This window comes from Pan troglodytes, chromosome X, assembly GCF_028858775.2.
Source record: "Pan troglodytes isolate AG18354 chromosome X, NHGRI_mPanTro3-v2.0_pri, whole genome shotgun sequence".
Lineage (NCBI taxonomy): Eukaryota > Metazoa > Chordata > Mammalia > Primates > Hominidae > Pan > Pan troglodytes.
In genome coordinates, this window is record NC_072421.2 from 133,936,333 (window position 1) to 133,953,612 (window position 17,280).

Sequence of the window (17,280 nt, forward strand, 5' to 3'; positions counted from 1 at the left end):
ACAAAGTTCTGTTTAGAACAAAAAGTATGCTGTGTCTTTCTAAAAGAATGACAAAGAAGCGGAGTTTCCCGACCAATAAAGCTGGTGTTTACACTGGGATGTTTACATTTATGCTTAAGTTTCAAGTTCGAAGCTCGAGCGCCACTGAAATCTGCAGTACAAGAGGCAGGCAACTGCTGCCCTTTCCATCCTTCCCAGGGAGTCGAACTCCAGCCAGAGGAAGGTATGAGACCGATAAAGGAGAAGGCTGACACCAGAAAAAGAAAGTTGGCCCTTCTACCCCTCATTCGTTCATTCATTCGCTCATTCCGCATTAGACACCAGAGCCGGTGCCAGGAGTTTAGGCTACCAAGATGAACAAGATCCGGTGTCTATCCCAGGGTGTCGTAAAGAAACAAGTAAAAGACGCGGTTCCTGAGCGGGGGAGGGGCCTTTGGGCGAAGGAGGCGCGTCGTTTTCTCGAAGCCAGAGAAATTTGTCCTGTCCGCCCCACCCACTCCCCTAAGATGGCGCCCTCGCGAAACCCGCCCGGCCACCCCCGCGAGGGAATATTCCCACGCCTTCCTTCCGTTTCCTTCCCGGGCCGGCCGATCCGCCGGGGACCCCGCGGAGCTCAAGGCCCTTGAGGAGCCGCGGGATCCCAGTGGCCCTCGCCCCGCCCCAAACCCGACCCCGGTGTGCGTTGACGCGCAGCAGCAGCGCGTCCCTCCAACCCCGGCGCCCCGCCTCCCCGGGCCTCGCTCCGCGTGCCGGCGTCGGCGCTTTTTGACGCCATGGTGGGCGTGTCGGCGCGACCCGCGACGTCGCCACGCGCCGACAATGGTGGCTGCGTCGGCCTGAGCAGGGCTTAGTTTACAAGTAATTTCCTGACGTTGCCGAGGGAGCCGCAGTCGCCTCAGATCCGGTCGGCGGCGGCGGCGGTGGCGGCGGCGGCAGCGCGCCTGCGCGCTCCCGCAGCGCCCTGGACCTAGCGGCGGTGCCGAGGCCCGGCGGAGCAAGCCAGGTGGGCGGTGGCGCGGCCGAGCTCACAGCATCAGCGCGCGCGCGCGGTGGGCGGGCAGAGAGGGGGGCGGTGCAGCAGCCGAGCGGCCGCGATTTCCCGGGGACTGCTGGGGCGCAGCGGGGAGGCGGGCCGGGGGGCGGCGGGGCGCGAGCAGAGCGCGGTCGACCTCCCTTTCTCTGCTCAGCTCCAGCGTCATTTCGGCCTCTTAGTTCTTCTGAACCCTGCTCCTGAGCTAGGTAGGAAACATGAGCGGCACCAACTTGGATGGGAACGATGAGTTTGATGAGCAGTTGCGAATGCAAGAATTGTACGGAGACGGCAAGGATGGTGACACCCAGACCGATGCCGGCGGAGAACCCGATTCTCTCGGGCAGCAGCCGACGGACACTCCCTACGAGTGGGACCTGGACAAAAAGGCTTGGTTCCCCAAGGTAGGAGAGTGCCACGGGCGCCACTGCAGAGCGGGCCGCCTGGCCAGCCTCGCGGGGCACTCCTTTTACGTTTGCTTTGCTGAGATCCTTGGTCCTTGGTCCTAGCCCCCTTGGATAGCGACGCTTCTTTTTGTTGTGTTTGTTGGGGCACCGATGTGTAAAAGAACGTAAATCTTCAGGGTAGTGTCTTAAATGTAATTTTTAAGTCTTTTCTATGCTTTATTAATCTTGTCTGTGAAGGTCACAGTTGATTATTACATGACTGCTTTTTATTGCAAAGAGGAAAAATACCAAGAACAAATTTAGTAGCTGTCCATTTCTGGTAGCCAACCCCACTTGTCCTAGGAACTCAGATGTTTAGCTTATGTACTATGTGCAAAATGCAGTTTCTTGATTTCTTTTTTAAAGTAGCTGTTTATATATCTTTACTAATTGAACTTTCTTTGCACCTTGCTTTACTTTCCTAGTAAATTTTGTCCCTAGGCATATATGTTTGAACCATGTAACCACAGGAATAAGACTGGAGATACACAGAATACAGATGGAAAATCTGTGTATGTTTGTTTGGAATACTTGGAAATTGCTAAGTATTTTTATTTCAGCTTCGAAGTAAAATAACTAATGTTAAACTTGATTCTGTAAACTTTGTGGTAAAAGTGCCCTTTTAATCTGGCTCTCATGAGCAGGAAAGGGCACACTAATAGCACACGAATTGACTTGCAAGTCAATGATACAAAACCTGTCTCCACTGCGCGACTGGACTGCTATTGTAACAATTCTTTTGCAACTTTTCTTTCCCATTCTGTATTTGTATATATATTCCAATCCCTCCAGATTGTTAAAATTTACGATTTCACTTCTGTGTTGGTAGTGCTAGTTTGAGTGCAGATTTGGTTTCTTCAGCATTCTGAATACTTTTAACAAAGGTGTGATAATGGATTAATGTGTGACTTTATCCTTTTATGTTGTTGAAGCCCATACCTCTTCAAACTTTGGGTTTTACATTTTCCCCATTCCATGCCTGCCTAATATTGATTGGTATGATGATATAACTATATTTCTTTCGTTTTGCAATAACGCTTTTCCCCCAAAGGGGAGGAAGATAGATATGAGTTGGATTTGCCTTTAATTTGTTCTGATACTAAAATATAACGTCATTTAATTTGTGATAAAGTTAAAATGAGCATTTAGTTTTACAATTGTTAACCCCATTCTTTATATACCAAATCAGAGTTCTGTTCTGTGTGCTCTCTGCATACAGATATTTAAGTACTTATTGTACATGTATATTTGTGCATCTGTACAGTAAGAGAAAATTGGATTCTGTGGTTAGATTATTCATTGACTGTTGGTTTTTATTGTTTTATTATCTGGTTCTTCCTTTGTTGTATGTATTTGTAGCCTTAGTCAAGTAGAGTGTAGAGAGGTAGTAATTAATAAATGAAACAACTAGAAAAGGTGCCAGCATCACTTAAAATGCTTTAAATCGTATCTCAGACTTTTGCATTGATCATCTAAGTACTTGTGTCTTATTTTTTATCACCGTATGCACAATTTTCTATAGAAGGTGACTATTCTTGCATTTATACCTTAATAACTACAACTATTATCCACAGAAACACTTTTGTGTTAAGTTGTATAACTATGCTGTAAAAACACAATTTAAACTTCTTATGAGTGGAAATAATTTTGAATTTCTCTGTCCGGGTCTGTTGAATTGCTTGTGTAGATTACTGAAGATTTCATTGCTACATATCAGGCCAATTATGGCTTCTCTAACGATGGCGCATCTAGTTCTACCGCAAATGTTGAAGACGTCCATGCTAGGACTGCAGAGGAACCTCCACAAGAAAAAGCCCCGGAACCCACTGATGCCAGAAAGAAGGGAGAAAAAAGAAAGGCTGAGTCAGGTAAGTGGTTCTAGCTTACAAATTTTAAGTGTAAAAATTAAAAATATGGGTGTGCATAGGTACAGTTGCTTTTTCGAGAATTATAATAGCTTTGAAGGAATAAGGTGAGTTTTTTCTTTAAGGTAGTGTCAGTTATAAAGAATCAAGATAAACTGGCCATCTTTTTTCCAGATAGGGCTCTAAAACTAATTATTTCTCAAAAGATTTAAATCTTTTGAAAGCTGGGTAGTGATTTGAGTTAGTTTATCTTGGTCTTTTAAGAGTAACAGAAAGGTCGTCCTGGAAGTTTCAAGAAACTGCTGCTTTGTCAAGATTCCATAATATGACTCTTATCTTTTTTTGCAAGTGTTTTATTTATTTAATTAATTTTGATTTCTAGGATGGTTTCATGTTGAAGAAGACAGAAATACAAATGTATACGTGTCTGGTATGTATAACTTTTTAAACAGGTTTAAGGTAGGAAATACTTAATTTTGAGATTTTTCACGAAGTGATTTTTAGCTTTCAGTTTCTCCAGAGTCCATTTTTTATCATTGTGTCATTTTTTGTTCAGCCATTTATATTAGTAAGGAATATGTGTGTTCATTACAGAACCAAGAAATTTAGTGTGTAACTTTGCATACCAACCTTTGGGCCTGGTTAATGTAACTTACAGCAGTGTGTCCCTTCCCATTCAGTGAGGCCCTCAAGAAAGCATAATTTTAATGTATATTTGAACACACAAAAATGTGAAATTTCTTCAGTTCCGTAAATGTAAAACTTTTACATACATTTAGAAAATCAACATTGCATTCACCTAAGTTATAGATTTCTAATTGGTAGAATGCTAAGTAATTCACCTTCATTATCAATTATAAATGTTTTTTAATTTTTCTTAAATGACAGGTTTGCCTCCAGATATTACAGTGGATGAATTTATACAACTTATGTCCAAGTTTGGCATTATTATGAGAGATCCTCAGACAGAAGAATTTAAGGTCAAACTTTACAAAGATAATCAAGGAAATCTTAAAGGAGACGGTCTTTGCTGTTATTTGAAAGTAAGTTGTATGATCAAATAAGTTTCTTGTATCTTCGTTTTTAACTCAGGAACCAGGGCTATAATTTTTATAGATGATAACCAACACCAAGAACTGTTCAAAACAGGATATGAAGAAAACTGAAATTTCAGTTAGTACCTGTGTGTATCACATTGGTAAGATTATTCACTTGTTTTAAGAAAATATGTTATCAGGTAAAAGTATTATATAAGTATGCGACTGGAGTGCTTCTTCTGTCTTGAAAAATTCTCACTAGAAAGATTTCTTTATTGATGTGTACAGTCAATTCAGACTACATTTTAAAAATTCAAGAAGAAAAAAAGCCAGTAACATTTTAGTTGTCCATTGGAATGAATTACACCAGGGTTCAGCAAACTCGGGCTCTGTTTTGGTAAATACAGCTTTATGGAACACAGCCACACTAATTCATTTATGCATTTGTCTATGGTTGCCTTTGTGTTTCACTGATAGGGTTGAGTGGTTGCAGCACAGACCTTGTGGCCTACAAAGCCTAAAATATTTACGAACTGGCCCTTTAACAAAAGGATTTTTCTGACCCTTGAATTAGACCACGAAGGAGACGATAGCTTATTCTTACTGCTTTAAAATATTTTTTTGAATGTGAGAAAAGAGAGAGTGGTATTAAGAGAAATTTGCAGAACTTCATGTAGTCATAGTACCATAAATTACACAAAGAAACCTCAATGCCAGAGGCAGCCATCATTTCTGGAACACCTGCCACCTTAGGAGCATGTGTTATACATTATCACAGGGTACAGAACAAATGATGACATGTACATAAGTCAAACCTGAAAATAATTACAGAGTAAAGTCAAAATGGTAAAGCAAAAGTACAAACACCACAGGTGTGTTGTGAGTATACAGTATTCCAGTGAGATCAGAAGAGAGTAGGATTAAGCTGACAGCTTTTTGGGAAATAGGTTTTTGACCTGAATCTTAAACGTGATGGTTATGGGACATGAGCATGACCATTTTAGGATGGTAGTTTTGTAATGTTCAAATGTAAGGAGATTTGAGAGTTTTATAAGTTCTTTAAGGATTATTTAAAAATCTGCGAACAGATTCTTAGGGAGTTCTGTTAGATTTTTTAAATTTTTAAAGGAAAAAAATTGAGTTTTGAGACCCATAGAAGTACAAGATTGTCAAAACAGTAAATTGAGTTCCAGGAAAATATAGTGAATTATTCCAGGACCCATATATGTGAGCAGCTGAGTTCAGTTATCCATTTTTCTTTTCTACAGGTCCTCTGATCTTTGACTCTGTTTGTATAGGGCTGATAACTGTCCTTTCTCTAAGACCTGGAATCCATACATGTATTTAATATAAAGTACAAGTCATCAGATAATTGTCTTCTACTTCTCAGTGTATTACAGACTCACAATTTAATGGATGAACCAAAAAATTAAAGGCTGTCTATGGTGTTCCCAATTCCTTGAGTCATCTAGTCTTTTAAGTAAGAGTATTATAGAATTTTAAAAGAAATACACCTTAGAAATCATGCAGATTTGCTCCCTTCATTCTGCAAATGAGAAATTGTGGCCTCAAGAGACAAAATTACCCAATAATAATATTTATTGAACACCTACCATATGTTAGTCCTTATCCTTTCCATGCATTATTTCATTTAATTTTGTCAAGAACCTTGTGATGAAGGTATTAACTATTTCCATTCTACATACGACGATATTGGGGCTCAGGAAGCTTGAATAATTTACCCAAGTTCACACAGCCAGTTAGGGACAGCTGTGTCTCAGATGCGGGTTTCCTGGTTCAGATTCTAGAGTTCTTTATCTCAAAGAGAGAAAGAGATCTCGTATATTCATAATATATAAATATAAGAATTTAAATTATTTTATGTATAATCATCGTTCATCTAAAAAACTCCTGAAGTTTTATTTCATTGTATAACTGACTATATTTTGTCTTACATTTATAAAGAGAGAATCTGTGGAACTTGCATTAAAACTTTTGGATGAAGATGAAATTAGAGGCTACAAATTACATGTTGAGGTGGCAAAGTTTCAACTGAAGGGAGAATATGATGCCTCAAAGAAGAAGAAGAAGTGCAAAGACTATAAGAAGAAGCTGTCTATGCAACAAAAGTTTGTAATTTTTTTCCCTTTTGAAAGGTTCCATATATTCTAGAGTATATTTTTGGTAATAGCCATCTAGTTTTATTCTGTCAAGTGTGCCTACACATTATTTTAAAATAATTTCATTAGCTCATCAGGTACCTTTAGCAATCTATACAATAGGTTTAGATTTAGCAGTGGTGGGGATTTTAATTTTCCAGAGTGTCTATTTGTAATATAATAAGGGCTTAAATGAGCTAAGAGAAGCCATCTGTTTGGAAAACGTTGAACATCAAATTAAATAAGATAGTTTAGGCTTATGTACCAGAACCGTTTACTTCTGTGTGGATTGAAATCAGTGGTACCAGGAGCTAAATTTTTCTATACAGGTTTGTTATAGGAATTAGAAATGACAGGATTTTATAATTGTATTTACTGTAGTTGTATGTAGTATATACATAATGTCATCAAGTTTCTATTATTATTCTGTTTGTTTAATATACTTTGAAATATACTAGTTCTAAGAAATTAGTCAAAATGATAAATACTTTTATCAGAGTAAATTCTAATGACACTTCTAACACCATGCTTAAACTAATTAAATATCATAAAAGCATTTAGTTGTGATGTCTCATTGTTTTTACAAGTGTAGGTAAAATTGATAACCACACATTTTTTAAACAATATCAGTAAAATTTATGATTGTAACAGAGTTGAGTAGTTTTATGTATTTGAGTGCAGTTTGTTTTTTATAATGATAAAGTACCTAAAAACCAATACAATTTAAATATTTTTTAGCCTCAAGGTATATCTTTCTGAACTCATAAATACTAAGAATTAGAGATTTTTCAAGGGTCTCATTGGAATGTTTGTATAATCAGACAACAGTTGCCCTGAAAAACATTTCATCTGGGGATTTCAGATACTGGGATCATTTTGCCTCTGCCTTTTATTTTATTTTATTTTATTTTATTTATTTGAGGCAAGAGTCTCACTCTGTCACACAGGCTGGAGTGCAGGGTTGCAATGTTGGCTCACTGCAACCTGTACCTTCGGGGTTCAAGCTATACTCATGCCTCAGCCTCCCCAGTAGCTGGGATTACAGACGTGCACCACCACGCCTGGCTGATTTTTGTATTTTTAGTAGAGATGGGGTTTCACCATGTTGGCCAGGCTGGTCTTGAACTCCAGGCCTCAAGTGATCCGCCCGCCTCGGCCTCCCAAAGTGCTGGGATTATAGGTATGAGCCACCGCACACGGCCCCCTGCCCGTTATTTTTATTTCAGAAAGTTTTCTGACTGGAACTGTGACTGAAATACAGTTTGTTGTTGTAAAATCCAGTAATTATCTTTATTAAATACTCAATAAAGTATTGTATGAACAACTCATTCTTTTCTCTCTCCAACAAGTCTGAAGCAAAATTTACAGTTTGTTGTTACTGCTTCATTGCCTCAGGCAGTTGGATTGGAGACCTGAGAGGCGAGCCGGACCATCCCGGATGCGCCATGAGCGAGTTGTCATCATCAAGAATATGTTTCATCCTATGGATTTTGAGGTAGGAAGTGGTGTGCTTACTGATAGAAATGCTGATAGGCTTTTTTTCTCTCAAGGGAGCCTGGAGCTTGCCTCGCCTCATCTTTGTCATGTCACCTCCTACGTGTTTGTGCAGCAAGTAGTAAAGGAAGATGGAGCCAAGAAGCTACTTAAGTCTTTTGATTTCCCTTCCCTTTGTTTAGCCCAGTATTGTTTTAAAGTGTATCACAGATAAGACTGTTTAATAACCATACTGCGCCCCAAGCAGCAGCTACTTGGTATGGGAAACCATTGAAAAATATCATCATCAAAAGATTTATGGGAACTGCTTGTGGATTTTCAGTGCAAGCCAACAAGTGTGGCCTGATTTTGGTGGGGAGTACCAGCTTCACAATTGTAAATGCAAACTTCAGTTTGGTACTAAAAGTTATAATGTTTAATGTCCTTGGAAAATTCCAAGAACAGCAAGTAAAAGTGAATAAGTACATCTGTTATGTATCAACTTTTTTAAGTGATTTTAAAAAAAGTGAATGGAACTGTCCTTCCTCCCCTCAAAAAAGTGAATAAAGGAGAAGCAAAGAACAAGGAGTTCTGAGGAATATTGTCATCAAAGTACCTTGTGTTACATTCTGCCTCTATTCTTATCTCTGTCTACTGGTGTAGACTGACTTTATTGTTGTGGAGAAACAACTCTTTATTCTCTCCCTGGTTCTGAAATTAGTGATAGCAAGTTATACAGAAAGCAGGTTATACAGATAGCAAGTTATACAGAGAAAAATGTTCATAACGTAAAATTCGGTTTTTACCAATAATCTAGTTGTAATCAGTGCCCATTCCTGACCCTTTTGTGCATTTAAACAGTCAAAATGGTAATATAATTGTAGCTCCCTTAGAGAGGGCCCCAAAATGGACAGTTCAGCTCTATCTCAATGAATAGTGTTGTGATAAGGTTTACTGTGTACCTATGGAGTTTGGGCATCTTTTGAGGTCATTGGAAATATATGTCTGGTTTATTTATGAGATTGATTGATATCTCTTCTGACTAGAAATCTGGAAGAATTTTGAAATATAACAGTTTACAGTTTTACAGTTGCAGTGATAATGAAGTATGGTTTATAAACACGTGCACACCAGATGCATTTTGAAATACTGTTTTTGCCAGCAATAACTTTAAAATGAATGCATAGAATTACAAAAATATTAGCTGGGCATGGTGGCGCATACCTGTAATCCCAGCTACTCAGGAGGCTGATTCAGGAGAATCACTTGAACCCGGTAGGCAGAGGTTACGGTAAGATCGCGCCACTGCACTCCAGCCTGGGCAACGGAGCGAGACTCCATCTCAAAACAAAACAAAATAAAACAAAACAAAAAACCAGATCATAGTCATTAAAGCAGCATATAAAATAAATGCATAGATTGATCACAATATTTAGTCTGCTAAATACAACTCCGGGATTTCCTATTATTTATTACATTTTATCCCCCTGCTAAATAAGTGATTTATTAGGTGACATATTTATTTCTGTGACTCGAGGTCTTTGATTCACACATTTCATACTCCTGCCACTCAAGTGTGAATGTAAATGCAAACCTAATTCAAACTATCTGGAACCTCTGCAAGTAGAAGTCTGTTGTGTAATTTTATCTATTCTTGTTTCTACCTCCTGCCTTGCTCATTGAAATACCTTATTTGAGTCTAAGGATCACCCCAGGCAGACTTAGCTCTTCCCAGCTTAACAAATATTCTTTCCCCAAAACCACATTTATTCTACCTTGACCCCTATACATTCCCTCCAGTGAATATTTTTAAAGATAGAAGTTTCATGCTTGCAAATTCCTGATTTTTTTTTTAATCTTCTTGGTTTAGTATAAACATTACTTTGGAGTTACAGAGCCTTTATACTACCCTATTTTGTTTCCTTCATAGCATTTATTATTATCTGAAGTAATTTTGACTCGTCTACTAGAATGTGAGCTCCATGACACCCAGTATTTTGTCTACCTTGTTTGCTGCTGTATTCTCAGTACATAGAATTGTGCCTGGCACACAGTTGGCCCTTAATATTTATGTGATGAAGAATTGAAAGAATTGCTAAATGAAACCCTTGTTATTTACAAGCCAGAGTCTTTTCATTCAGCCAGTGGATAAAACATTTTCTCTTCAGCATCTTTGCAAATGAAAGCAAATTTTCTTCTTAGATGCTTATGCCACAAAGGATGGTGGGACATTGTCTTGGCCGTGGTGGAATTAGTTCACAAAGAAATGCTTGGTGATGCTATCCTTGTTTGCCCACCTTCCTGGCCTCACATGGTCCAACTAGCTTGCTGAGAGCGTGTCAACAAGAAGAGTGACAAATAATCTTGCTTTTGTTCACTGTCTCTGAGCACCTGAACCTCAGTGTAGACCTGTGCTATCAGATATGGTAGACTGTAGCCATGTGTGGTTAAATGTAAGTTAATTAAAATGAAATAAAATTCAGTTCATCGCTTCTACTAGGCACATGTAGCTAGTAGCTACCATATTGGATAATGCAGATATACAACATTTTCATTATCACAGAACCTTCTATTGGACAACACTGGTATAGACATTATATAACTTTTGATAGAAGTGTCCAACAGGAAAACCTGCTTTTATTGCATGTTTTGGGGGAGTGTTTGATTTGACTGAAGACTCCATATGAACCTAAAGAACACACAGCAGCATTGAGCTTTTTAGTGGAAAACAAACTGAATTGTCAGGTTATCCTGAGATATCTGAAAGGAGTCAGATTTTGGGTGGAGGGGTATATTTTGATTCCAAACAGTTAGAAGCAACATACCTAAGAATACTGTCTGATCTGAAGGCTAACATTTTTAATGTAACTTCAGAGGGTCTTCAGTATTTAATTCAAATCCTTACTTTAAAATGCATTGCCTGGCAAATTTGAATACCAAGACATGAAGAGTCAAAACTCAAATGCATTAGCCAGGCATGATAGCACGCACCTGTAATCCCAGCTACTTGGAAGGCTGAGGCACGAGGATCACTTGAATCCGGGAGGCAGAGGCTGCAGTGAGCCAAGATCGCGCCACTGCACTCCAGCCTGGGCAACAGAGTAAGACTCTGTCTTCAAAAAAAAAAAAAAGAAAAGAAAGCAAAGCACTGAGACATTGGTGTAGAAATGGAGGTGATGCCTACCCCCACCATGGAATCACGCTTCAATTTAAAAGTTGTTAAACATGTTGACACAGTTTTTTTTTTTGTTTTTGATATAATCCTGATTTTCCTTGGTGAATAAAAGGTATTAGAAACAGTTTATCAAATTCTTAAAAAGATTTTCTTGAATATTGGCTTTGTACAAAAGTCTGTGCTATTTTCTGTGAGGTATCTGAAACTCAATAAAACAAAGGTCCTGCCTTCTGAAAGCACTCACTCTAATAGGAGCTAACCCCCCACACACACACATGTCAAAAGCCATAACTTTTATTCTCTACTCCTTATTCTTCTCAGGTCTGATCATTTTGTATAAAGCAAATTGGCTGCTTCTCCAAAATTGAGTTTTATAAGTGGGGAAGTCCAGAGTTCTGCCAACTGTAGTTTTAGAAGCCTCAGATTTATGCAAATGAGTATGATTTTGTATTTTTTATTTTAAATCAGATTTCAGTAACTCCCTGCCAGCTTATTTTTGCTTTTTGAAGAACCTTACGGGAGGAAAGCCACAATTCTCTATAGTTCCTCTTTAGCTGATGAGAAAAATGAAAGCGTGTAAGAAAGATAGATGCGCTTAAATGTTTCCTAGAAAGTATAAGTCATCTTCAATAGAAATTTGTAGATAGGGTATCTTCATTTATATTTGTATATAGTTGAAATTCAAGCTGATAATGTAGCTTTTCCTGAGCCCTTTTTATGCATTGGTACTTGGAGAGAGATTTGTTAATTCCCAGAGGGAATCTTAAATCATTTTGTTGTTATAGGGAGATTTCCACCCGAACTCTAGGCTACTAGAAACAGCAGTACTTGAATGTTCTTAATAGGCTCATAGTTGCAAGAAAGCAACAGCTAAGAATGTATTTTATTGCATGCTTAATAACAGCTCCTTATTTGTATGGTTCTGTTACAATGTGGTAGGAGACAAGACGAACAGTAATCCTTACAATGTTTATTCTGTGAGTTAAAATAGCATCTTGGAAGCACAAAAATCAATCTTAGGACACTTAGTCAATAAAAGGGATATATTGCTCTCTCTCTCTCCGTTACAACATTTCTGTAAATAGGAATGTATCCAAAACACAAAGCAAAGGGCTCTTATCAGTGTGATGTTGATGCCCATGCAGAGCATAGGAATTAGCAGTCTGACTGAATATGCGCCACAGGACTTCCACCATCTTCTCCTGCTCTGCCACTGTAGGCCCCTTCTGCTGCCTGCCATACTTGTCCATTTCCTTTGTTTAAAGCAGGGCAAACCTATAGGAGTAGCAGTGTATGTAGTAGTATAATTTTATTTGATTTTGAGTTTTTAAAAAATTGTATAGAATGAAAAACACAACCTTAAGCAAAACCTTTTTCTGTTTGTTGATTTATCAGAACAAGAAATTGGATTCTCAGGATTTATAGTTAAAGAAGGGAGCAAACCCATTTTAATCATGCATATTTTTCAGGATGATCCGTTGGTGCTGAATGAGATCAGAGAAGACCTTCGAGTAGAGTGTTCGAAGTTTGGACAAATTAGGAAACTCCTTCTCTTTGATGTAAGTTCATGGCTTGGACATATGGATCCTAAAGCAATAATTCCTCCACCTTATAAGTTCTTCTCAGATGTTAGTATACCCCTGAATTTTAGATTAATGTTTTTATATAGTAGTCCACTATCTTGTGATAATCATCTATTAGCAATAATGAGATGAACGTGGATTGCAAGCCAAGGATTTGATAGATTTGGTATGCCTTGCTTATTTTCCGTCTTCATTACCCTAGAGTACATGATCAGGTGAAAGAAGGTACAAGAAAAATGTATGAGATCTCTGGTTCCCTATTAGTCACATTTTCCCCTCTTTGTGAATTATTCTCATCCTCCATATTTGGAACAATCAGGGACAATATTCTCCTGTATATTTCCTCTTCTCATCCTCTTTTTACTTCCAGAATTGACACCCAATAATTAAGAGTCACCATTTATTGCTTGTGTATTACAAGCTACTTTACATGTTATCTCACTTCTCAAAACCCTTTGAGGCAGGTTAGCACTATTATACCCATTTTACAGATGAGGAAGCTAACACTTTAGAAATTGAACACCTGGCTCAAGGTTGTTCATTTGGTAACTGACAGAGCCAGGATTTAATCCCAGGGCAATATGACTTCAGAGTTTACACTCTTAACAATTATACTGTCCTGCTTCTCATTAGACAGGGATGTCAGCAGAAACATTTCCAAAGACATTGTGCTTGGTTCTTGCTAGGTAAGATTGAGGTAAAGAAGCAGCTGACTGCACGTGACTGGCTGGGATAAAATGGAAGAAAGACTTCATACATAAAGTCTTTTACTTCAGAGTATCAGAGAGAACACTACTACTTACCTACTTTGTGAAATGTATGTGTTTTATTTTTAATCTTATCATTCATTCCTTTTTTTTCTTTCTTATCTTTCTAGAGGCACCCAGATGGTGTGGCCTCTGTGTCCTTTCGGGATCCAGAGGAAGCTGATTATTGTATTCAGACTCTCGATGGAAGATGGTTTGGTGGCCGTCAAATCACTGCCCAGGCATGGGATGGGACTACAGATTATCAGGTAAATTCTGCTGCTTGTCAAGAGCACACACATTGTTTCATTACCAACAAATACTGATCCTTCAGATCTAAATTTTGGGTTTGGTTTAACCTATTTAATGTAACAATGCTTCTTTTATTTTTATTTACTTATATATTTTAATTTTTTACTCTTCCTCTTAATTATTTACAATGCTTCTTTTAAATAATATTTTGCATTCAGAAGATAGAGAAATGTTTGAGTCTTTCAGTTTCTAAGTCTGAAAGTTTGAGGCTTGTTCAGAATAGTGATAAGAAAAGAACACATTCAACTAAATGTTACTCTTCCTTTGTATGCTGTAAAGTATAGACAGAGCTCAAATATTAACTTTTTAAGAGATGAGACATTTCTGCAGTACTGTGATATTTGACCTTTATTTAAGTGGTCTTATTTAAGGTCAACTCTAGTAAATCAAGATGTAAAGTTTTGAAAACTGAAGGCGGAATTGCTTTCATTTCCTAATAAGAGATGCTTTATAAAATTAAGGTTGTTTCATCAATATTAGATATGTTCAGAGAAGTAACCTTTTGCCTGAAACTTATTTTAATGGCAGTCTCCATTTATCCACAGGTGGAGGAAACCTCAAGAGAAAGGGAGGAAAGGCTGAGAGGATGGGAGGCTTTCCTCAATGCTCCTGAGGCCAACAGAGGCCTTAGGCGTTCAGATTCTGTCTCTGCTTCCGAAAGGGCAGGGCCTTCTAGAGCAAGGCATTTTTCAGAGCACCCCAGCACATCTAAAATGAATGCTCAAGAAACTGCAACTGGAATGGCATTTGAAGAACCTATAGATGAGAAGAAGTTTGAAAAGACAGAAGATGGGGGAGAATTTGAAGAAGGTGCTTCTGAAAACAATGCTAAGGAAAGTAGCCCCGAAAAAGAGGCTGAAGAAGGCTGCCCTGAAAAAGAATCTGAAGAGGGCTGCCCCAAAAGAGGGTTTGAAGGCAGCTGCTCCCAAAAAGAGTCTGAAGAAGGCAATCCCGTAAGAGGATCTGAAGAGGGTAGTCCTAAAAAAGAGTCTAAAAAGAAGACACTCAAAAATGATTGTGAAGAGAATGGCCTTGCAAAGGAATCTGAAGATGACCTCAACAAGGAGTCTGAAGAGGAGGTTGGCCCCACAAAAGAGTCCGAAGAAGATGACTCAGAGAAAGAGTCTGACGAAGACTGCTCTGAAAAACAGTCTGAAGATGGCTCCGAAAGAGAATTTGAAGAAAATGGTCTCGAGAAAGATTTGGACGAGGAAGGTTCTGAAAAGGAGCTTCATGAAAATGTTCTTGACAAAGAGTTAGAAGAAAATGACTCTGAAAACTCCGAATTTGAAGATGACGGCTCTGAAAAAGTGTTAGATGAGGAAGGCTCTGAGAGAGAGTTTGACGAAGATTCAGATGAAAAGGAAGAAGAGGAGGATACATATGAAAAAGTATTTGATGATGAGTCTGATGAGAAAGAGGATGAAGAATATGCAGATGAAAAGGGGCTTGAAGCTGCTGATAAAAAGGCGGAAGAAGGTGATGCAGATGAAAAGCTGTTTGAAGAGTCAGACGACAAGGAAGATGAAGATGCAGATGGAAAGGAAGTTGAAGATGCTGACGAAAAGTTGTTCGAAGATGATGATTCCAATGAGAAGTTGTTTGATGAGGAGGAAGATTCCAGTGAGAAGTTGTTTGACGATTCTGATGAGAGGGGGACTTTGGGTGGTTTTGGGAGTGTTGAAGAAGGGCCCCTATCCACTGGCAGCAGCTTTATTCTCAGTAGCGATGATGATGACGATGATATTTAATCCCTTAAACTTGCTTTTTAGGGAGAGTCCTCCATCTACATTTGCCTGTGCTTCAGGGTAATTACTAGTAGTGTTACATGAACATGTGCATAGTGGTAGGATGCCATCAGATTAAAGCATTGAAGTGTTTCATTGTTACCTGTACCTAATGGTTTTAAATATATGTTAATTGATTGTTTAGTTAAAATGTCATAGTTACAATGCAAGTAAACTGGATACTTGTTCTTTTGTCAGATTTGTTAAATGCATGCAGAATAATATTTTTAAAAGTATTGATTGAAGTTTGTGATATTCATCAATAAAAATGAGTTGATAATATGCAGAAACTGAAAATTGGACTTGAGTTAAATTGCATTTTAAATTCTTGATATTGCTTTATTTATACTGAAGGTTGGCTTTTCTGAGGACTTGAAGAATCTCTTTGGAGTCTCCTTGCTTCCCGCTGGTATTAGCACGTATGTCTCCATTTCCTCTCTATAAACCAGAACATGTTCCTAAACTCAGAAAACAACCCTCTGGATTTTTTTTTCTGCCCAGTCCTTGCAAATTAACTCTTGTTTGTTTTCTACCCTCTTTCCATTAAAATTGACTCTCAGATGTGCAAAAGTGAACTTCCTGCAGTCTACAGCTCCCATTATTATTAAAAATCTAAAGAAACAGATTAGAATTCTACCTTGTACTGTTAGCGTCTCTGGGCCCCTTTAGAAGTTAATTCAAATTAGAGGACCTCTTCCCAGAAAAAAATGTACACACTACACTACACAACTTGTGTACTGTTTGGGGAGGTTCATGGATTCCCTGAAGTTGAAGAACTTCATGCATGCTTCAGTTGTTCGTTTTTTTAGAATCATAGTGCCTAGCACTGTGCAAAGTTGTGTAGTCCCAATAAAGTTATGGGTCTTTCTTGATTATGCTTTCCAAATTCAGTAGTGATGAATTTACTTCTGATGTAGCATTAAGAAGCTATTCTCAGAAATTAGGAGCATTAAAATAAACTGCATTGATGCTCTTTCATTACAGTATATGTAAGTGTAAACCTCTAGATAGAGAAGAGTTCCTATACTTCAAGTCTTTTTATTTTGAGAATTTTTTACTTGATGTCTGGGATTTCATAAAATCTTCAGGATTTTCACCAGGGATAAGTCAGTAAACGAGGTGAAGAAAAGTTAAGTATAGAAAAATTGCAAACCAAAATAGTGTTTACAGATAAGCCAGAAGCATTTAAACTTGAATTTATCGGAAAATTAGTTTTCTAAATGAAAGGAAAAGAATGCTTTACCTTCCATACACAGTGGTTAGGATGCATAACTCTACAACGTAAATTAGCTCTGAGACCATTAGGAGAATTCGTTTCATTCTTTACATTAAAATTTATAATTTTGGAAATCCAGAATCTCTCAAAAGAATATACTATCCATCTAGTCTGTTGTTTCAGATACTAACTGTTGCTTAGTAAAGACTCCCTGCCACAATTTTGGGCTGGGAAATACATTAAAAATAGAGTAAACTTTCACTATTTGGTGGGTTTTGTCTAAAGTCATTGCCACCCCTGGCAGGTTAACCATCTTCTGTGTGAACTCAAGTGTGTGTGTTTGTGTGTGTGCGCAAGTGTGTGTGAGTGGATTTCAGTTATGCGATACTGTCCCGAATATTTTGACTTCAATTTGGTTGATATCACATACTCAGGTTCTTTTCATATAAAC

The 17,280-nt window shown here is 38.3% G+C and overlaps 1 protein-coding gene across 3 annotated transcripts; it reads left to right on the forward strand.

The window, feature by feature from the left end:
- Window positions 1–439: 439 nt before the first annotated feature.
- HTATSF1 (HIV-1 Tat specific factor 1) lies at window positions 440–15,910 on the forward strand. Of its 3 annotated transcripts, none has more exons than XM_016944267.3 (10): window positions 440–1,003; window positions 1,240–1,434; window positions 3,164–3,344; window positions 3,724–3,771; window positions 4,230–4,384; window positions 6,344–6,507; window positions 7,933–8,032; window positions 12,655–12,744; window positions 13,646–13,783; window positions 14,372–15,910. In XM_016944267.3, the coding sequence occupies exons 2-10, from the start codon at window positions 1,249–1,251 to the stop codon at window positions 15,575–15,577; spliced, it is 2,268 nt and encodes a 755-aa protein (XP_016799756.1). In that variant the 5' UTR covers window positions 440–1,003; window positions 1,240–1,248; the 3' UTR covers window positions 15,578–15,910. The 3 variants fall into 3 exon arrangements, with proteins under 3 accessions (XP_016799756.1, XP_016799755.1, XP_063660575.1); XM_016944266.3 differs by having other exon boundaries at window positions 768–1,003; window positions 1,188–1,434; XM_063804505.1 differs by lacking the exon at window positions 440–1,003 and having other exon boundaries at window positions 1,043–1,434.
- Window positions 15,911–17,280: the final 1,370 nt, after the last annotated feature.